The sequence below is a fragment of the Myotis nattereri genome, assembly GCF_964212035.1.
Source record: "Myotis nattereri genome assembly, chromosome: 4".
In the NCBI taxonomy this organism is placed as follows: Eukaryota; Metazoa; Chordata; class Mammalia; order Chiroptera; family Vespertilionidae; genus Myotis; species Myotis nattereri.
Window position 1 is genome coordinate 101,436,855 of NC_138079.1, and position 19,560 is coordinate 101,456,414.

Here is a 19,560-nt window from a genome sequence, read left to right on the forward strand (position 1 = left end):
TCTCCCTCCCCTGAGCATACCCTCCACCTTTCCCCTCCCATGCCTCTTCCCTCTCCCCGCAAAGCATGTTACCTCCTGAGCCCATTTCTTCTGCCACTCACTTCTTCCACCTCTGTGATTTTCTAAATAAATGTTCTCTCATAGTTTGAGTTTTGGCTCTGAATTCTTTCCTAGCCAGAATTCAAGTACCAAGGTTGCTGAACCCAGGTACAGTCTGACCCCACCGGTCTAACACCTGGTGCCATTCTCGCCACCTCCAACACATCCAGGTTGTTGTATGTATCAGTACTTGATTCCTTTTTACGGCTGAATAATTATATGGATACATCACAATTTATTTATCCATTCAGTACATTTGGGTTGTTTCCACCTTGTATGGTAAATGGGAACCTGGGCCGCTTCCCACGTTCCAACTCTCCTTCCAACCCTATTGGAAATATAGTGATGACCACCTGTAAGTGGACTGTGAGACCTTGACCAGAAGAAATGCCAAAGAGAAACTGCTTCTAGATGTGAGCCAGGATTGTAAATAGTGTTTTGATCTCACATAGCTTATGTACGGGCACATCCCTCTCCCGCTGTGTGCCCTGTTTTTCTCTGTTTTTTGTACTCCATAAAACCTTGTGTTGGGAAAGTCTGGGTAGCAGCAAAACAATAGCACCAGCCGGCCACTCCCAGTGCGGCCTGTCTGCAGGCCAGATGGGACTTAGTGGGACAACTTCACAGGTGGAAGCCGGTGTGGTGGCAAACTTCACTGGTTGGTCGCCACTGGTATACACGTTACGTCCTAATAAACCCATGTCTTTCACCATCAGTCCTCTGAGTTATTTCTTTGGAATTCACAAACAATATGCTAAGGTTTTCTGGGACCTCAGCACTTTGCATAACAAGCCCTAAAGTGGAAACAACCCAAATGTCCATCAACTGGAGAAGAGATCAACAGGGGTATATTCTTACAATATTCCAAGTGACAACTCCGGATAAAAAGTGGCCATATGCTAACCTGACTAGCTCAGGGAAGGCCTGCATGGTGGCCTTGCAAACTCAGAGACCTAAAGTAACCACAAAAGTTACTTTGTGATAAATACACATAAAATTGTATCTATGGCAGCCTGAAATTAAAACTTTTTAGCTAAAAAAGTGTGTGGTGGGTAGTCATGTCCTAGGCCAGCATCTTCCCTGACAAAGGTCAATCTTTACCCTAATTGAGCCTGTCATTGTCTTTTTGCATCTGTGATAACACATCTTTGGAATGTCCAAGTAATTTTCCTTTTTCTGGACCCCTCAAAGCACAGGCACCGTTCTGTGGAGACCAAGACCATACATCCCCTCATTGTTACTGAGTTTATTGTTGACTGTTAACTATCCTTTACCCACCTATATGTAAAAGAAGTATGTGTCTGTCATTTTACTTTTTATCCAATCCCAGAGGTTCCGCCCCTTTCCCCGGCTTTCTCCTGCCTCCTTAATCTACCACCAATGGATTTCATGTCACCCACATACATCTCCTCTTTTGATTGTAATGCATAAAATAAGGTGCAAAACTGCCATTCTCCAGAGCATTATCTCTAGTCCGCAGACCTACGCTCTATCCACTGAGCCAAACCAGTCAGGGCGAGAGCATTATCTCAATCCGTTGAGATTTTGCTCCCGGAAAATGTTGACAGTTTGGCTCAAATAAACTCACAAAAGTTCTTCACAGGTTTGAATGTTTTTTAAGTTGACACAACAAAAGCGAAACAAAAACACTAAGAAGGAAGCATTTCACAGACATTATGTTGACCCAAAGAAGCAAGAGCCAGAAGAATACAACAGGCAAAGGAGGCCATGACTTCATGGCGATAGTAGTCAGAAAAGAGGCTGGTGGAGGGGTCTCCGCTATTGGCTGGAGAGTGATGTGAGGGAAGCTGAAGTGATGGAAATATTCTGAATCTTGATCTGGGTTGTGTTAACACAGGTGTATAGGTATGTAAAAACCCCATCAAGCTGCATACTTATGATTTATGCAATTTATTATACATTACACCTCAAAGATAACAATAACCTAATAATAATGATGATGACCAACTAAGGACCCTAATGCCACTGCCTCGAAGTTACTGGTTCACAAAACCACTAAGACCGCAGCGAAAGCATTTTTGGAAATGACAACGCAAGGCTTGTGAGGAAGGAGTTAGTTCCGAGGTGGCTCTCGGGACTGGCCGTAGTCTGTCCGCACGCTGACACTGTGTGCGGAGAATGTCCAGTGGGAAGGACAATGCCCGGCCCAGCCCAAGCGAAGGTGAAGACGCGACTGCCTCCGAAAGGGGGGCAGCACCCCACCCAGACCGCGCTCCTGCGGAGAGCCCCGCCCGCACGACGGGAGAGAAGCCAGCCAATCAATAGCCTGCCCGATTGAGGGTCATTCGATGAAGGGTCTCCGTCACCTAAGCTGACCACGCGCCTCCAATGAGCGAGCTGCCCACTGAACTGCCCAATAAGCAGCGGCCTTACGTCCGGCGCCGGCTCCCCGGCTCCGCAGCGTTTCCGCAGTCAAGGTTCCACTCCGAATACCGGTCGGCTCCCTGCCAGCCAATCACCGAAGCGCCCCTGGACTTACAGCCAATAGCTGTCCTCCTCCCTGCGCCGGGCCGTGACGGTTGGCGCTGAGCTCCGGCAACCTGAGGTAGGCAGGGGCGGATTGGCGCAGGCGGTGTCCAATGGACGGTGCGCGTGAGGCGGGGGGGCCAATGAGCACGGCGGGGGCGGGGCGGACACTGTGGCGGGCGGCTGTGAGGAGCGGCCGGTGGCTGCCGGTGGCGGTGACGGCGGCAGGCGGCCATGGCAGAGGCGGAGGCAGGCGGCGACGACGCCCGCTGCGTGCGGCTGAACGCCGAGCGGGCCCAGGCGCTGCTGGCCGACGTGGACACGCTGCTGTTCGACTGCGACGGCGTGCTGTGGCGCGGCGAGACGGCCGTGCCTGGCGCGCCGGAGACCCTAACGGCGCTGCGGGCCCGTGGCAAACGCCTCGGCTTCATCACCAACAACAGCAGCAAGACCCGTGAGGCCTACGCCGAGAAGCTGCGGCGCCTGGGCTTCGGCGGCCCCGCGGGACCCGGCGACAGCCCTGAGGTCTTCGGCACGGCCTACTGCACCGCGCTCTACCTGCGCCAGCGCCTGACCGGCCCTCCGGCCCCCAAGGCCTACGTGCTGGGCAGCGCAGCGCTGGCCGCGGAGCTGGAGGCCGTGGGCGTCGCCTGCGTGGGCGTGGGGCCGGATCCCCTGCAGGGCGACGGCCCCGGCGCCTGGCTGGACGTGCCGCTCGAGCCCGACGTGCGCGCCGTCGTGGTGGGCTTCGACCCGCATTTCAGCTACATGAAGCTCACCAAGGCCGTGCGTTACCTGCAGCAGCCCAGCTGCCTGCTCGTGGGCACCAACATGGACAACCGGCTCCCCCTCGAGAACGGCCGCTTCATCGCGGGTCCGTGCGCCCCGGGGCAGGAGGTGGGAGGGCGGCGGCGGGCCCCTCCAGCCCTCTGACCTCGGGCGCTCTCCTCCCCTCCCCTCTCCGCCCCTCAGGTACCGGTTGTCTGGTCCGAGCCGTGGAGATGGCCGCTGAGCGCCAGGCCGACATTATAGGGAAGCCCAGCCGCTTCATCTTCGACTGCGTGTCCCAGGAGTACGGCATCAACCCCGAGCGCACCGTCATGGTGGGAGATCGCCTGGACACAGACATCCTCCTGGGCGTCTCCTGTGGCCTAAAGACCATCCTCACCCTCACTGGAGTCTCCTCTCTAAGAGATGTGAAGAGTAATCAGGAAAGTGACTGCATGTCTAAAAGGAAAATGGTCCCTGACTTCTATGTTGACAGCATAGCCGACCTTTTGCCTGCCCTTCAAGGTTAAAGATTTAGCGTCTTTAATCTACAGAATAAAAAAAAAAAAAAATTGAAAACCACTTAACCAAATTAATAGGTGGGGCTTAAGCACTTGCTCAGCTAGGTGGCTTTAAAGGTTATACTTGGAGTTAAGCAAAGGCACTAGTTAACCTTGGAAGTAAAGGTTTGGGGGTGATTTTGTTACAGGTGTTTATAATTTAAGATGCACTTTTTTTTTTCTTTTTAAGAGAGGAAAGGAGAGAAACATCAATTTGCTGTTATTTATGCATTGATTGGTTGCTTCTTGGATGTGCCCTGACTGGGGATCGAACCCACAACCTTGGCATATCAGGACAACCCTCTTACCAACTGAGCTACCTGGCCAGGGCCTAAGATGCACTTTTAAACTTGGAGGGCATTGTGGGAGTTCTGGGCTTTGGTTGCCATTGGCAAGAGCAGGCTTCACATCTGTCCAGAATTCAGATAACCTAAGGGCCTGCTGATGGGACTGAGGTAGGTCTAGGGGTGTCACATATTTTATTGAAATTTTTATTCAGGGATCAAGTCCTCTTGTAGGGCAAAGGGGAGAAGGGACTGATTATTTTGACTATCAGGAGAAATGTACAAACCAACCCAAGGCCCCATGGGTGGGGTCATCAGCAGAGGAGCTTGCTGCTGTGTTCCAGCTCCTCACCTGCATGGTAGGGTGGAGGATGGGGTGGTCCTCTGGTAGTGTCTCCCTGTCTTTGGGGTGTGGAGAGCTGTCCTCACCACTGCCACTCCACATTTCCTTACAAACCACTCTGCCATATTGAGTGTTGTGTTTCAGATGCTCAGGGCTGCTGCTCCTCATACATGGTCGTGCAGCTCTGTAAACTCACCCCAGCTAAACCACAGCTTTCTCAAATGTGCATTTAAACCCAAGTGACATGGAGTGAGCATATTGTTGGCTGAGTAGCCAGAAGGACATGGGTGCCTTTGCTGAACTTTGGCCTGCTGTGTAGGGAGCTCAGAGTAGCATTGTTATAAAAAAATTATTTTTTTAAACTTTTGAACAACTTTGTCAGGGGGTGGAATTGAATCATAAGCATGTTAATAGCTGTGCTCAGTCTGGTAGGGCAAATCCCACCGAAGAAATCTCCAGGCCCCGCAGTGAGCAGCAGGGCTAAAGTCATATGCAGGCCAAGGAATGCCTGTTATCCAGGGTGCCCTCTGGGTGGGAGAAGAAAGAAGTGTCCCCAAGAACAGGAAAATGGTTCCTACAAAGCATCCAGCCTCTTCCTGTCCTCCCATACCTTTGGTTGTGTGGGGGTTAGATGCCAATGGTCCATGAGGCCAAATATCTTGGCTCTGAAGTCCTTGGTCAGTGGCCAGCTGGAGGACTGGCAGGGTTCACCGGCTAGCCACGGGTTCTTGGTAGGGAGCCCTGGCCTTTTCTGCCTGTTCCCTAAGTTGCTGACCTTTGGGAACAGGCCTGATAAGCAGACTTTCCAGCTGTACTTGTAGGGTAGAGCCTGGGAAGCTGTTCCTTTGGGCCGACTCCTTCCCGGGGCCTTGCTCTGCACCCAGTGGTGTCTGCCTACAACCTGTGGCTTCTCTCCTAATCCCAGAGTTACAATACTCTTTTACTCCTTTCTCTAAGAGTTCCCAGTAGTGAAGGGTGTTCTGAGCCTTTAGCTCTCCCAGGCTTGGAGTGTCTGGGGGTTGGACTCTGCCAACAACAGCAGGGCAGCCGGTGCCTGTGAGGTTGGTGGTGCTGACGTTGGCTCTGCAAGGTCGGCTCAAGGTGGGTCTGGATATTGAGCAGGCCTATCAGGGCGTTGTCACCCACACCAGGAGCACACAGCAAGTGCGGCAGCCAGCGACACCTTCCCGTTCTGCGCCCCATCTCTGCCCTTATTGCACTGTGTGAACTCAAATGCACATTAAACTCTCAAACCCATGCTGACTAGCGTTCCTTGTTCTCGTCTTGACAGCAGCCTTCACACACAGGCTGCAGCTGTCTAGCCTTCATGTGGGTAGGGGCGGGAGGACTTAGTTGAAGGATCTTCAATTCCAGAGCTGGAAACAACCCCAGGTTCCTAACAGGACAGGTTCTGAAGATCCAGGAAAAGTGAAGCACAAAGCAAAACCAGAGTAGGAAAGGGCTCCTGGTAAGGGCACCCATGTTGCGAAAGCTGCCTGGGGAGTCCTGCCTGTCACAATCCAGTGTTAGGTGACTGGAAATGCAAGCTAGGAGCCAGGCCATAGCACAGTTAGAGAAAAGCTATGCTGGTCAGGGCAGAGGCTGGTGGACACAAGGCTGACCTAACCATCTCAGGGTGCAAAGGAGGTTCGGGTAGGCTACCTTTTCTGCAGCAGAGCTTCCTGGAAGCCATCCTGGTGTGAGGCACATTCTCTTGGATGCTACCCAACCCAAAATTGCAGGGGTTGGGAAGTGGCTGGGGTTTATGGGAGGGAAGTAGGGTGGCAGTGCAAAATACCAACCTTTCATAACATAGGCATTTATTGATGGTTTGCTATGTGCCAGGCCTTGTGCCCAGCCCTAGGAGTCTGGAGGTAACCCAGGAGACTCGTAACAGGCCTCTTTAGGAAAAGTTAATCTGCCCCCAACAAGACAAAGCTGCTCTTGCCAGGCCTGGGCTGCCCTGCCTGCTATTCAGCAGGTCTTGATTTCCACAATGGCCATGCTCTCATGCCCTACCAGGTTTGTGCTCTCAGGTTAGTACAGGCCAAGTGTGCGGAGAGCCAGGCACGGTGACAAGCTCATCCCCCTCCCCCAGGTGGAGGGGAGAGGGCTGTCTTGGCTCAGGTAGCTGGGCTGGGGAGGAGGCAGGAGGGGAGGGGGCCAGGACGGTTGTTTGGCTTATCAGAGGCTCCTGAGGTTTTCCTGGCTGACTCCAAGGAGTGGCAGACAATCAGTGCATTGTCACCAGGGCTGCATCATGGAGCAGGGGAGCTGCTGTGCAGAGGATCCTAGGCCTGGGCCTATCAGGGTGAGTGCCTCCCATCACCCAGTGCCCTCTCCTGGGACAAAGACCCAGGGCATGCCCTGAGCAGGGGACAAGAGGGCAACACCCATCACCCACACTTCCTCAACCCCTATCTTCCCTGAGCCAGTCTGCTCCAAGCCCCACTGACTGCAGTGTGCCCTCAGGTGAAGACCAGACCCTGCCATGGGGGCTGGAGAGCCCTGGGCCTGCTGCTGCTGCTGCTGTTGCTGGCATTGGCCACTGCTGGGGCTGTAACTGGAGGGCTTTTTGGCTTTGCTCACAGCCCTCCCAAGGTGAGCCTCCTCAGGACCTGGGCAGGCATGCACACTAGGAAGGGGGAGGAAAGGCCAGCACATCCAGCCCTCCAATGAATCCAGGGCTTAGAGCTGAGCTTACAGGGGGAGGACAAAGGAGTGGAGGGGTCAGAAGCCTGGAAGAAGGGCTGGGGAAAGAGGGTGAGGGCAGCCCTAGCCTGCCCAGCTGAGCTCTGGCTTCCCACCCAGCCACTGCTACAGATGCTCCGTCTGACCCTCCCGAGCCCCAGGGTGTACCAGTTCAACCAAACTGCCCAGGTGGACGTGGCCGGGAATGTGGCAACCATCAGGGTAACCCCGACTCAGAGTAACCACAGCTGGGCGGTGCTGTTCGATGGGCAGAGCGTGAGTTGACTGGTGGGGAGGGGGAGGGGGTCACTGCCTAAAGGTGGTCAGATGGACTTTCCTTACCTGCCTGCCTCCCCAGGACTGTGTCTGTTACCGACCTGCAGAGCACCGGGCCTGCTTCCTCCACCCAATGGAGCCCAGAGATCGCAAGACCCTGCAGCTGCTGGTGAACACCTCAAAGGTGAGCAGCCTCCATACTCGCATGGTCAGGCTTTCCAGGCCATGGGCCAGACAAAGGGTCCTGTGTACCGCCTGGGCCCGGGGTGGGCTGGGGCTCTGGTTTCAGGGGAACAGAAGCTCTATCTTCCCTTTGCTGAGACTGCTGACAAGAACTGAGGGCGTGGCTGGCACAGTGCTGGCATGTCCAGAGATTCATGGGCCCTGCCCAGCCAAAGGCAGTGCAAGTATCCCTGGCCCAAGGCCCACCGGAGCCTTCTCTGCAGACCCAGGGGTCTGACAGCCCCAGCCAGGAGACCCACTATACTCAGGAGCTGCTGGCAGTGCTTGGGAGCCATGAGGTGGACCCTGCCCAAGTGGGGGCTTCAGTGCGGCACTTTTGCTCAAAGATCCCCATTTACTGGGCCCGTCGAGCAGAGGGTGAGTCGGGGCAGCTATGGGGAGAGGCCTGGGCTCCCATGGACATTCTGGGAGAGGGAGAGGAACTCTTTTGGGGTTCATTAAGGCCCTTCCCCACAGGGCCCCGGAGGCAGCGGCTGATCTATCTATGCATCGACATCTGCTTCCCAAGCAACATCTGTGTGTCAGTCTGCTTTTATTACCTCCCAGACTGAACCCCCAGCCCACCCAGCCCCACCAGCCAGCCAGCTGGACGGCCCTATCAGTGCCATGGAAGGCAGCCACCAGCAGGGGCTAATAAACCCCTCCACCTGGCCGTGATGGTGTTTTCTGTGGTCTCGGGACATGTAATGGGTGGGGAGGGGGGGAAGCACTGGCTTGGGGGTGGGCAGCAGCCAGGCTGCTTGGGTCAGCCTCCTGAGCCCTGTCACATCCAGATAAGCAACCAGGGACTAAGAGAGCCCTCAGCAGACCAGCTTGGCCCATCTAGGCTGGCCAAGGGGGCCAGGGCAGTCAGTCAGGTCCAGCTAGCCTAAGCTGGTAGAGGCTAGCCCGAGAAGGGTCCGCTCTGACATGGCAGCTGAACAGTCACATCAGCCAGTGCTGCCTGGTGGCTGCCTGCAATCCCAGGGGGGCACAGGCTAGCCCAGCACACTGTCATTGAAGGCCAAGCAGACCACGGCTTTCTGGTGGCCGCCGTATTCTCTCTTGATCTCTCCCGTCTCCACACACCAAAGCCGGGCCAGGTTGTCAGAGGAAGCTATGGGGAGGGAGGACATAGGTATCAGCTCAGGATTTGGCCCCACACTGGAGGCTGGCTCCCAGGTAGCAGGGAAGCCGCAGCAAGCACCACTGGGCTAGCAAGGCAGGGAGGCAGGGTAGGTGGGACTCACCTGTGACAATGTACTGGGAGTCCCCAGAGAAGGCGCAGCCCCACATCCAGCCTCGGGATGACTCTCCGGGGTTGCTGCTCTTGATGCTTAGCTCCGTCATCAGGGAGAAGTTGGACGTCCTCCAAATCTTGCACGTCTGGTCAGCTGAGCAGGTGGCAAGGAGCCTAGGGGTGGGTATGAGCATGGTGGGTGTGTCATCAGCAGTCACTCTAACCTTGCATCCCCTTGCCATCCACCAAGCAGTCCCAGATCCATCAAGCCCCCAACCCAGTCAGGTCCCTTCCTCCCCATAGCCATGGAGAACTCCTGGTCCACCGGGCCCTGCACACACGTGGAGTCTGGGCTGAAGCGGCACTGCAGGGCGTAGCGGGTGTGTGCTGGGATCTTGGTCTTGGGGATGAGTTGTGTCACCTCATCGCCAATGCCCCCCGTCAGATTCCAGACATAGCAGTTCCCCTGCGGGGTAGGAGGAAAGTCATGAGGGGACCAGAACCTCCAGTCTGACACATGGGGATGGATGCCCTAGCAGGTAGACCCAGATCCAGGGGCTGCCATCCAACACCGTGGCTGTGCACAGGGGGTCTGGGGCCAGGGACATGTTGCAGGCACATCAAGTCCTGCCTGCAGAGACCACTTGGAGGCCTGGCCCCAATCAAGGGCTACACCTGGTGGGCTGAGAGCAAGCGGCTATATCTAGCCTTCCTGATGCTGCTGGCCAATCAGAATGTGAAGAATGAGATGGGCCAATGGTTAGAGCATTGGCCTGCATCCTGAAAGGTCACAGGTTCAACTCTGGTTCAAGGGCACACACCTAGGTTGGAGGTCTGATCCCCGCCCCCAGTCAGGGTAAGTGTGGGAGGCAACCAGCTAATGTGTCTCTGTCACATCATGTTTCTCTCTCCTCTTCCCTCCAATCCCTCCCCCCACCACATCCTCCCTGCCTTCTACTTTCTAAAATCAATGGAAAAAATATCCTCATTCCTTGGGTGAGGATGAAAAAAAATGAGATGAGAGGAGGGCACCCACAGTATCTTGAGGCCCTGATAAGGAGCCAGGGTCGTCATGGGGTTTATTCAGGGAACAATGGGATCAGGCTGGTTCTACTGAAGAATGCCCTGGTGGCAGAAAGAGAATGGATCGGGGCGAGGGGGGTCAGAGGGAGGCCACAGAGAAGGGGAGGCAAGGGAAACTTGGGTCAGGAAATGGGGTAAGTGGGACAGTAAGAGATTCAGGAGATGGGAACTGTTGGGGCTACAGCAGGAAACGAGAGGTGGCCTCTTGACTTTGGTGACTGGGTTGGAGCTGGAGTACAGGAGGGAAAGCAGAACTGTGGGGTAAGGGAGACACCTGCAGGGAATAAAGGAGATAAGGGCTGGGTGCTGAGTTGGTCTCCCCCACTGCACCCACCCCAGGACTCACAGTGCTGTTTACTGCTGCCATGTAGCTGGCATCTGGATCAATGTGGGCAGATGTGATGGAGACCTCAGGCTCAGGGATCAACTGCTCATTGTGGTCAGTTTTTAAGTCCCAGATGTGGATAGCGCCGCTCTGGTCACCCACAATGAGTTCTGCCTGGGGTGCAAGGGAGGTGAGATAAGGCAGGACCCCTGTCCCCCAAAGCCCCAGGGTGCCCAGACCTGTGCATACCCCTCACCTGGTTGGGGTGCAGGCACACACAGTTAATGGGTGCGTTCACCTGGAAGATCCGCTGACACTGCAGGTTGCGGGACCTTTGGGGTGGGAGACAAATACTGTAGGAGATGCTGTTGGTGCCCCACCCAGATGCCCTTTCCCTGGCCATTTATCCTGGCCCTCTGCTGAGAAGAGCTACCCCACAGGAAATAGTTAGGAGGCTCACATTCACCAGGGGCAGTCTGAAGCCAATGACTGACTCAAAAGGGACATAAAGGCCAGTCCCCTGCCTCAAGGCAGGACTTGCTCTTTGATGCAATTTATTCTCCAGAGTTCCCTGTGGGACAGGCTGAGACTGGACTCATCTTTGTGTGGCTTTATCTCTTCTCTAACCTGCTTTCCTCATTGCTCTCAATAAATCACCCACATAGCAAACCCTGTCTCGGCTTCTGCTGAGGGAACCCGACCTAAGTCATCTCCAGTTTGACCCTCATTCCCATACACCCAGAACCCCTACACATCCAGGCAGCTGGCCCTCCTGCCTGGCATCCACACCTGAGGTCCCAGATCCGGGCAGTGCAGTCCTCCCCACCCGTGTACATCCAGCGGCCATCCTCGTGGAAGCCCACAGACGCGATGTTTTTATTGACCCCGTCATAGCTGATGATGGGGTTGGGGTTATTGGAGTTGAGATCATACATGCGGATGTGCTGGTAACCTGTGGGCATAGACCAAACTGAGGTTTGGCTGTGCCTAGATCAAACCACCAAGAGGTCAGGGGTCAGGTTGAGGGTGCAGGTACCTGCAGCAGCAATCATACTGCGGTCAGGCGTGATTTCCAGTGCATTCACCTGCTATGTATGCTAAGGACGATGACCAGCAGAGCCCTGGAGTCCGGAGCCCTCAAGGCCTCCACCATCTGGCTCAGCTGCTGCTGTATTCTCCCCACCCCAGGCTGCTCTCCCCACCAGGAGTCCTGTCCAGCACCACCCTCCCCACCTTCCCAGCAGAGGATACAGAGTCCTGGTGCTGCACCGTGCGAGTGCAGATCCCGCTGTGGGCCTGCCAAAACCGCACGGTGTGGTCATAGCCCGCAGTAGCCAAGATGACCGGGTCACTGCCCACAGTGCCTGGAGATGTGTTCATGTTGTGGCTGCTTGGAAGACTCAGCAGGGATCAAAGGCCAGAGGATCTGGAAAATAGAAAGATGAGTATAACCCTGTATGTCCTAAACCAGCGATTTTCAATCTTTTACAGCTCATGGCACACATAAACTAAATACTAAAATTCTGCGGCACACCAAAAAATATTTTTGCTGATCTGACACACACACAAAAAGTTATAATTCTGATTCATTCACACTGAAGGCCTACTGTTGTGTTGGCTGTTGTCATTTTTAAATTTGACAATCTAAGGAAAAAGAGGTCAGTGTCCCGGACTAAATGGGAATTGCATGTTTTAAAAATTCTTGCGGCACACTGGTTGAAAATCGCTGTCCTAAACAGAGTATAGGTCCACTCGGAGAGATATAGACATCATTCCCATTTTAGAGATGGAAAAACTGAGGCACAGAGAAGTTTAGGGACACGCCCGGCAACCGGCAAGGGGCAGCCTCCCAGCTCTACGGCGCGCTCCCGCGCCGGCCCCACAGACACGCCGCGGCCGCCGCCACCCGCAGGGGGCAGTTCGCCCGACGCCACTCTGCCGCAGGGATGGGTCGCGCGTGCGCAAGGCAGCAGGCGGGCCGACGGGAAAGCCGAGTGCTGCGACTGCGCATGCGTAGCAGGCCAGCGGCTAGACCTGATGTGAGGGGCCCTCGGTGGCGGGGTCCTGGCGCTCCCTGGCTCTCTGCCGGCCGGCCGGGCTCCGTCCCACTGGGCCAGCTTCCTCCGGGCGCGCTCTCCGGGCCACACAGTAGCTGCTTTCTAGCCCTCGTGCCGCGACCCCAATCCCGTACGGGCGCCTCGGCGCTCCGCCGCAGTCCAGGACGGCGAGTGGGGCAGGAGTGAGTCGATAGAGCCTGCGGCCGAGCGTAGAGTTATCGATGGGCCGCTAGGGCGACACCACGGCCGTGCGGGGGTGGGTGGGACGAGACCAAAGCTCTGCTGCTGCGGAGCCAGTCCCTCCCTGGGAGAACCAGCGGAGGTCTCGGTGCTGGCTGGCGGCGAGGGGTAGGCGGACGAAGTAGTGGCCTCAGCCCTCTCCTCACTCGAGCACCCCAGCCTGTGGCACTCGTTTTCCGTGCTCGGGCCCCGAGGCCGGGTCGCGCAGTCCCTTCCACCCCCTACTCGCCATGCCGGGGTAGGATTCCCAGGTAAATTACGGGACGCTTAGTGACATGTGAATTTCAGATGAGCAGCAATAACTTAAAAAAAAAAAGTCCCAAATATTGCATGAGATAAACTAAAAAGTTATTCGTTGCTTACCTGAAATTCAGATGTCACTAGGCGTCCTGTAGTTTTATTCGCTAAATCTGGCAACCCTAGTCCGGGCACTTAGAGGGGTTTGTAGCTCCATCCTCCATTCCCCTAACTCAGCCCAGTGATCCCTCCAGAACTGGGGTCCCTCATACTTTTATTTTCCATTCTCCCCCCCCCCCCACACACACACACACACTCCAGGCACGTGGTCTCACCCCTTTTCACAGAAAAACAGCCCTTAAGACAGGCTCTCCCACTGTTTGTGCCCACCAGGCTCAAAACGCAGCTGCACCTCCACCCCCCTCCTCATCTGGCCCTTGTACCAAGGCCGCATCCTCCAGCCCATCCACCCAGGCTCTGGGCCCCAAGCACCTTCCTTCCTGTACCTTCCCCACCTCCCCTTCTTCCTTCTCCCCAGACTTTAACGTCCATAAAACAACCCAAAACTCTACTTCCAGCCAGCACTCTCTCCTTCAAAGAGCTGTCTTCAGTGCCTTGCTGGTTCCACATTCTCGCTTCCCACTCCTCTTGCTGTCAGGACTTTTATTCCCAGCGATCCAGTTAAAATGTCACAAGGTCACTGCCCTTCTCATGCTGCCAAACCCAGTCGATACTTTTCTTTCTGGATCTTGACACGTTTGCACAGTAGTTGACAGCACTGCTCCGGAAAAGCTCCTGTTGCCCAGCTTCTTGTCCAGGCACTCAGCCTCTTTCTGTCCCTAAGGCTGATGCCTTCCAGAGTTTTTGTCTCTGCACACCACCCTGTCCCTGGGGTCTCCAGGGCTTCTAGTACCACCATCCCTCCTCCCGGGTCTCCAGCTCAGGTCTAGCACCCCGTGAGACATTCCCTGGAAGGCCCCACGGACATCTCTACTTTTCACAGCCAAGACAATTCACTATGGACCTACTCCTCTGTGAGCAGTGGCTACCTGGGTGTTACAACTAGTTATGATCCAGGTGCATCCACTACCCACTCTCCCACAACATTCTGGCCTGCCTTCCCACACCACTTGGGCCCCCCTTCAAGCTATCCTACACATTGCAAAACCGGCTCTTAAAAACCTAACTCTGAGCCCTGTTAAAAGCCTTCAGGAATTTCCTGTCACCCTCCAAACTCCTGGGTCTGGCCTCTACAGACCCCGCAGCTTTCTCTCCCTCTCTGCTCCATAAGCCACTTGCTCTATGCTCCATCTGGCCAGAGCAGATGGTTTGCTGCCACACACTCCCTTCTGAACCTTTCCCCACACCTAGGATGCTTTCCCCTCCACCTCTTTACCTATTGAACTCCTGGTTTTCAGCACCTTTCATAGCATTTTGAGGGCTTATTCTGTGTGAGGCATTATGCTGTTTTTGTTTTAATTGAGGTGAGATTCACATAATATGAAATTAACTTTTTTCAAAATTTGTGACATTTAGTACATTAAAAAGGTGTGCAACAACCACTTCTATCTAGTTCCAGAATATTTTCATCACCCCAAAAGAAAACCACATATCCATTATGCAATCACTCATCATTCCCCACCCCCACCCCGCTCAACTCCCCCAGCTCTTGGCAACTACCAATCAATCTACTTTCTGTCTCTATGGACTTGCCTATTCTGGATATTTCTTTTTTATTTTTAAATTTTTCATTTCCATTTCTCCGCCTCTCCCCTTTAAGCATCAGCTTGTTCCCAGTGTGCTTCTGTTTTCTTTATTCATTTGTTTTGTTTTAGGTTCAACATGTAAGTGAAATCATAGGGTATTTATCTTTCTTTGTCTGATTTATTTCACTTAGCATAATGCCCTCTAGGTCCAACCATGTTATTGCAAATGGCAAGATCTCATAATTTTTATGGCTGAATAATATTCCATTATGTATATACACCAGATCTTCATTATCCATTTCTCTATTGGTGGACATCTATGTTACTTCCATACATTGGCTATTACTAGTAATGCTGCAGTGAACATAGGGGTGCATATACCTTTCAAATTAGTGTTTTTGTTTTCTTCAGATAAATACCCAGAAATGGATTTGCTGGATTGTATGGCACCTCTATTTTTAATTTTTTGAGGGATCTCCATACTGTTTTCCATAGTGGCTGTACTAGTTTACAGTCCCATCAGCAGTATATGTGGGTTCCCTTTTTCCACATACTCACCAACATTTGTTGTTTATTGATGATAGCCATTGTGATAGGTGTGAGGCGATATCTCATTGTGGTTTTGATTTTAATTTCTCTGATCATTAGTGATGTTGAGTATCTTTTCATATATCTGTTGGCCATCTGTATGTTCTGTTTGGGAGAAATGTTTATTCAGGTCCTCTGCCCATTTTTAAAAATTTTTATTTTTCCATTAAAGTTGACATTCAATATTATTTTGTACTAGAGGCCCCGTGCATGAAATCCATGCACTGGGGGAGGGGGGCGTCCCTCAGCCCGGCCTGTACCCTCTCGCAGTCCGGGACCCCTCGCTCCTTACCACCTGCCTGCTCGCTGCTCCTGTCCACTGGGCTCGCTGCTCCTTAGGGCTGCCGTGGAGGCGGGAGAGGCTCTCCCTGCTGCCACTGTGCTCACCAGCCATGAGCCCAGCTGACCACCATGGGAGCACACTGACCACCAGGGGGCAGCTCCTGTGTTGAGTGTCTGCCCCCTGGTGGTCAGTGCACATCATAGTGAGTGACCGGTTCTGTCGATTCCACCAGAACGGTTGCTTAGGCTTTTATTATATAAATTAATTTCAGGTGTACAGCATAGTGATTAAACAATCATATACTTCATAAAGTGATCACCCCAATATTTCAAGTACCCACCTGGTACCATACATAGCTATTACAATATTATTGACTGTATTACGTATGCTGTACTTTTATATCCCTGTGACTATTTTGTAACTACCAATTTGTACTTTATTTTTGTTGCTTTTGTTGTTGTTTTTATTGTTGTTGTGTGTTTTTTTTTAAATATATTTTATTGATTTTTTACAGAGAGGAAGGGAGAGGGATAGAGAGTTAGAAACATTGATGAGAGAGAATCATCAATCAGCTGCCTCCTGCACAGCTCCTACTGGGGATATGCCCGCAACCCAGGTACATGCCCTTGACCGGAATCGAACCTGGGACCTCTTAGTCCGCAGGCCGACGCTCTATCCACTGAGCCAAACCGGTTTCGGCTTTATTGTTGTTTTTGTTGCTGTTCTTAATCCTCACCTGAGGATATTTTTCCATTGACTCTTTTTTTTAGAGAGAGTGGAAGGGATGGGGAAAGACAGAGAGAAAAACATCGATTGGTTCCCTCCTGCACGCACCCTGATAAGGGCCAGGGATTGAGCCTGCAACCAAGGTATGTGCCCTTGCTGGAATTGAACCTGGGAGACTTCAGTCTGAGGGCCCACGCTCTACCCACTGAACCAACTGACTAGGGCCCAATTTGTACTTTTTAATCCTTTTACTTTTTTCACCCACCTCTGCCCATTTTTTAAATTGGATTTTTTTGGTTAAGTTGTATGAGTGCCTTATATATTTTGGATATTAACCTTTTGTGAGATGTGTCATTTGTGAATATCTCCTGCCATTCAGTAGATTATCTTTTCATTTTATTGATGGTTTCCTTCACTGTGCAAAAACTTCTTAGTGTGATGTAATTCCTTTTTTTTTCTTTTTTCCCCTTGTTTGAAGAGACATATCCAAAAAGATACTGCTAAGAGTGATGTCCAGCCCAGCCAGTGTGGCTGGGTGGTTGAGCATCAACCTATGAACCAGGAGGTCACGATTCGATTCCCAGTCAGGCACATGCCTGGGTTGTGGGCTTGATCCCCATTAGAGGGCATGCAGGAGGTAGCCGGTCAATGATTCTCATCATTGATGTTTCTATTTCTCTTTCTCCCTTTCTCTCTGAAATCAATAAAAAAATATATATATTTTTAAAAAGAGTAATGTTCAAGAGATTACTGCCTATGTTTCCTTCTAGGACAGTGGTTCTCCACCTTGGCTGCACATTAGAATCACCTGGGAATCTTTTTAAAATCCTGATTTCTGGGCCTCATCCTCCAGAAATTCTGTTTCTTTGTTACTAATGTTGTGGCCCCACCCCATAACAAAGAAACAGAATTTTCGGAGGATGAGGCCCAGAAATCAGGATTTTAAAAAGATTCCCAGGTGATTTTAATATGCAGCCAAGGTGGAGAACCACTGTTCTAGGAGATTTTGGTTTCAGGTCTTACATTCAAGTCTTTAATCCATTTTGAGTTTATTTTATGCTACAGGCCCGGTGCACGAATTTGTGCATGGGTGGGGTCCCTTGGCCTGGCTGGCGACTGGGGCCGGGGTTGTCTCGCCTGTCCCTATTGGGGCGATCAGGGCTGGCCAGCTGGGGGAAGAACCGCAGGAGGTTGGTTAGCTGGCCTTCTTGATCGGGGCTGATGGGGGGGCCAGCCGGCTGCGGGGAGGGACTGTGGGAGGTTGGCCGGCCACCCAAGAAGAGGGACCACAGGAGGTTGGCTGGCTGTGGGAGATTGGCTGTGGGAGCACACAGACCCCCAGGGGACAGCTCCTGTATTGAGCATCTGCCCCCTGGTGGTCAGTGTGCATATAGCGACTGGTTGACTGATCATTGGGTCGTTCTGTTGTTCGGTCGCTTAGGCTTTTATATATACAATAGAGGCCTGTTGCACAAAGAGATTCGTGCAATAGGCCTTCCTTTTCCCTGGCTGCTGGCACCGGTTTTCCTCCGGCGCCCGGCACCCAGGCCTTCGCTCTGGCCAGGCTCCAGCCGGAGCCGACCCCACAGCCGTGAGGCTTTTGCTGCTCCACCGGCCCTGGGGCTGTCAGGCTTCGCTTCACCGCTTGGAGCCTACATATGCAAATTAACTGCCATCTTTGTTAGGTTAATTTGCATACTCTCTGATTGGCTGGTTAGTGTAGCGAACGTACGGTCAATTTACATGTTTGTCTATTATTAGGTAAGATATATAGATATAGATATATAGATGTCTATCTATAGATAGATAGATAGATAGATAGATAGATAAGGTGTAAGAAAGTAGTCCAGTTTCTTTTCTCTTTTTTTTGCATGTATCTGTACAGTTTTCTCAACACTACTTATTGAAAAGACTGTCTTTACTGCATTGAATATCCTTGCTTTCTTTGTCGTAGATTAATTGACCATATATAAGATTTATTTTGGGGATCTCTACTCCATTCTATTGATCTGTATATTTGTTTTCATGCTAGTATCACACTGTTTTGATTATTGTAACTTTGTAGTATAGTTTGAAATCAGGGAGTGTGATTGCTTCCACTTTGTTTTTCCCCAAGATTTCTTTGCCTATTCTGGGTCTTTTGTGGTTCCATGTAACTTTTAGAATGAGTTATTCTAATTCTGAGAAAAATGCCATTGGTATTTTAATAGGGATTGCATTGAATCTGTATCATCTGTATATAGATAGTGAGGACATTTTAACAATCAATCCTTTCAATTCATGAGCTAGGTATAGCTTTCCATTTATTTGTATCTTCTTCAATGCCCTTTTTGAAAATATATTTTATTGATTTTTTTACAGAGAGGAAGGGAGAGGGATAGAGAGTTAGAAACATCAATGAGAGAGAAACATCGATCAGCTGCCTCCTGCACACCCCCTCCTGGGGATGTTGCCTGCAGCCAAGGTACATGCCCTTGACCGGAATTGAACCTGGGACCTTTCAGTCCGCAGGCCGATGCTCTATCCACTGAGCCAAACTGGTTAGGGCTTCAATGCCTTTTTTTAATGTCTTAATAGTTTTCAGAGTACATGTCTTTTCACCTCCTGGCTTAAGTTTATTCCTAGGTATTTCATACTTTTCGATGCAGTTGTAAATGGAATTGTTTTCTTTTTCTGATCACTCATTATTGGTGTATAGAAATGCAATAGATTTCTACATATTGATTATCCTACAACTTTACTGAATTTATTTATTCTAATAGTTTTTTGGGGAAGTCTTTAGGGTTTTATATATATCACCTCATGTTATCTATAAATAATGAGAGTTTTATTTCTTCCTTTCCATTTTGAATGCCTTTTCTCTAATTGCTGTGGCTGTGGCGCCAATACTATGTTGAATAGAAGTGGTAATAATGGACATCTTTGCCTTGTTTCTGATCTTACCGGAAAAGCTTTCAGTTTTTCACCAGTAAGTATGATGTTAGGTGTGGGCTTATCATATATAGCCTTTATTATGTTGAGATATGTTCCTTTTATAACCACTCTGTTGACTTTTTATCATAAAGGGATGTTTAATTGTGTGAAATGCTTTTTCTGAATCTATTGAGATGATATATGATTTTTATCCTTAATTTTGTTAATGTGATGTATCACATTGATTTACAGATATTAAACCATCCTTGCATCCCTGGAATGAATCCCACTATGTCATGGTGTGTAATCCTTTTAATGTATTGTTGAATCCAGTTTGCTAGTATTTTGTTGAAAATTTTTGCATCTGTGTTCATCAAGAATATTGGCTTGTATGGATATTTCATATACATGGGATTATACAATATATGGCTT

General features: G+C 51.4%; 3 protein-coding genes across 3 annotated transcripts; 2 read left to right on the forward strand and 1 right to left on the reverse strand.

The window, feature by feature from the left end:
* Positions 1 to 2,735: 2,735 nt before the first annotated feature.
* Positions 2,736 to 5,797, forward strand: PGP (phosphoglycolate phosphatase). The gene is made up of 2 exons (XM_081088694.1): positions 2,736 to 3,460; positions 3,559 to 5,797. The coding sequence occupies exons 1-2, from the start codon at positions 2,821 to 2,823 to the stop codon at positions 3,882 to 3,884; spliced, it is 966 nt and encodes a 321-aa protein (XP_080944820.1). The 5' UTR covers positions 2,736 to 2,820; the 3' UTR covers positions 3,885 to 5,797.
* An 881-nt stretch (positions 5,798 to 6,678) lies between these two features.
* BRICD5 (BRICHOS domain containing 5) lies at positions 6,679 to 8,333 on the forward strand. Its single transcript, XM_081088695.1, has 6 exons — positions 6,679 to 6,852; positions 7,014 to 7,142; positions 7,353 to 7,508; positions 7,591 to 7,692; positions 7,955 to 8,108; positions 8,208 to 8,333. The coding sequence occupies exons 1-6, from the start codon at positions 6,802 to 6,804 to the stop codon at positions 8,300 to 8,302; spliced, it is 687 nt and encodes a 228-aa protein (XP_080944821.1). The 5' UTR covers positions 6,679 to 6,801; the 3' UTR covers positions 8,303 to 8,333.
* MLST8 (MTOR associated protein, LST8 homolog) lies at positions 8,266 to 12,601 on the reverse strand. The gene is made up of 9 exons (XM_081088693.1): positions 12,413 to 12,601; positions 11,630 to 11,804; positions 11,415 to 11,466; positions 11,168 to 11,330; positions 10,635 to 10,710; positions 10,400 to 10,552; positions 9,312 to 9,436; positions 8,981 to 9,144; positions 8,266 to 8,847 (listed from the first exon to the last, which is right to left on the reverse strand). The coding sequence occupies exons 2-9, from the start codon at positions 11,756 to 11,758 to the stop codon at positions 8,729 to 8,731; spliced, it is 981 nt and encodes a 326-aa protein (XP_080944819.1). The 5' UTR covers positions 11,759 to 11,804; positions 12,413 to 12,601; the 3' UTR covers positions 8,266 to 8,728.
* Between the last annotated feature and the right edge of the window lie 6,959 nt (positions 12,602 to 19,560).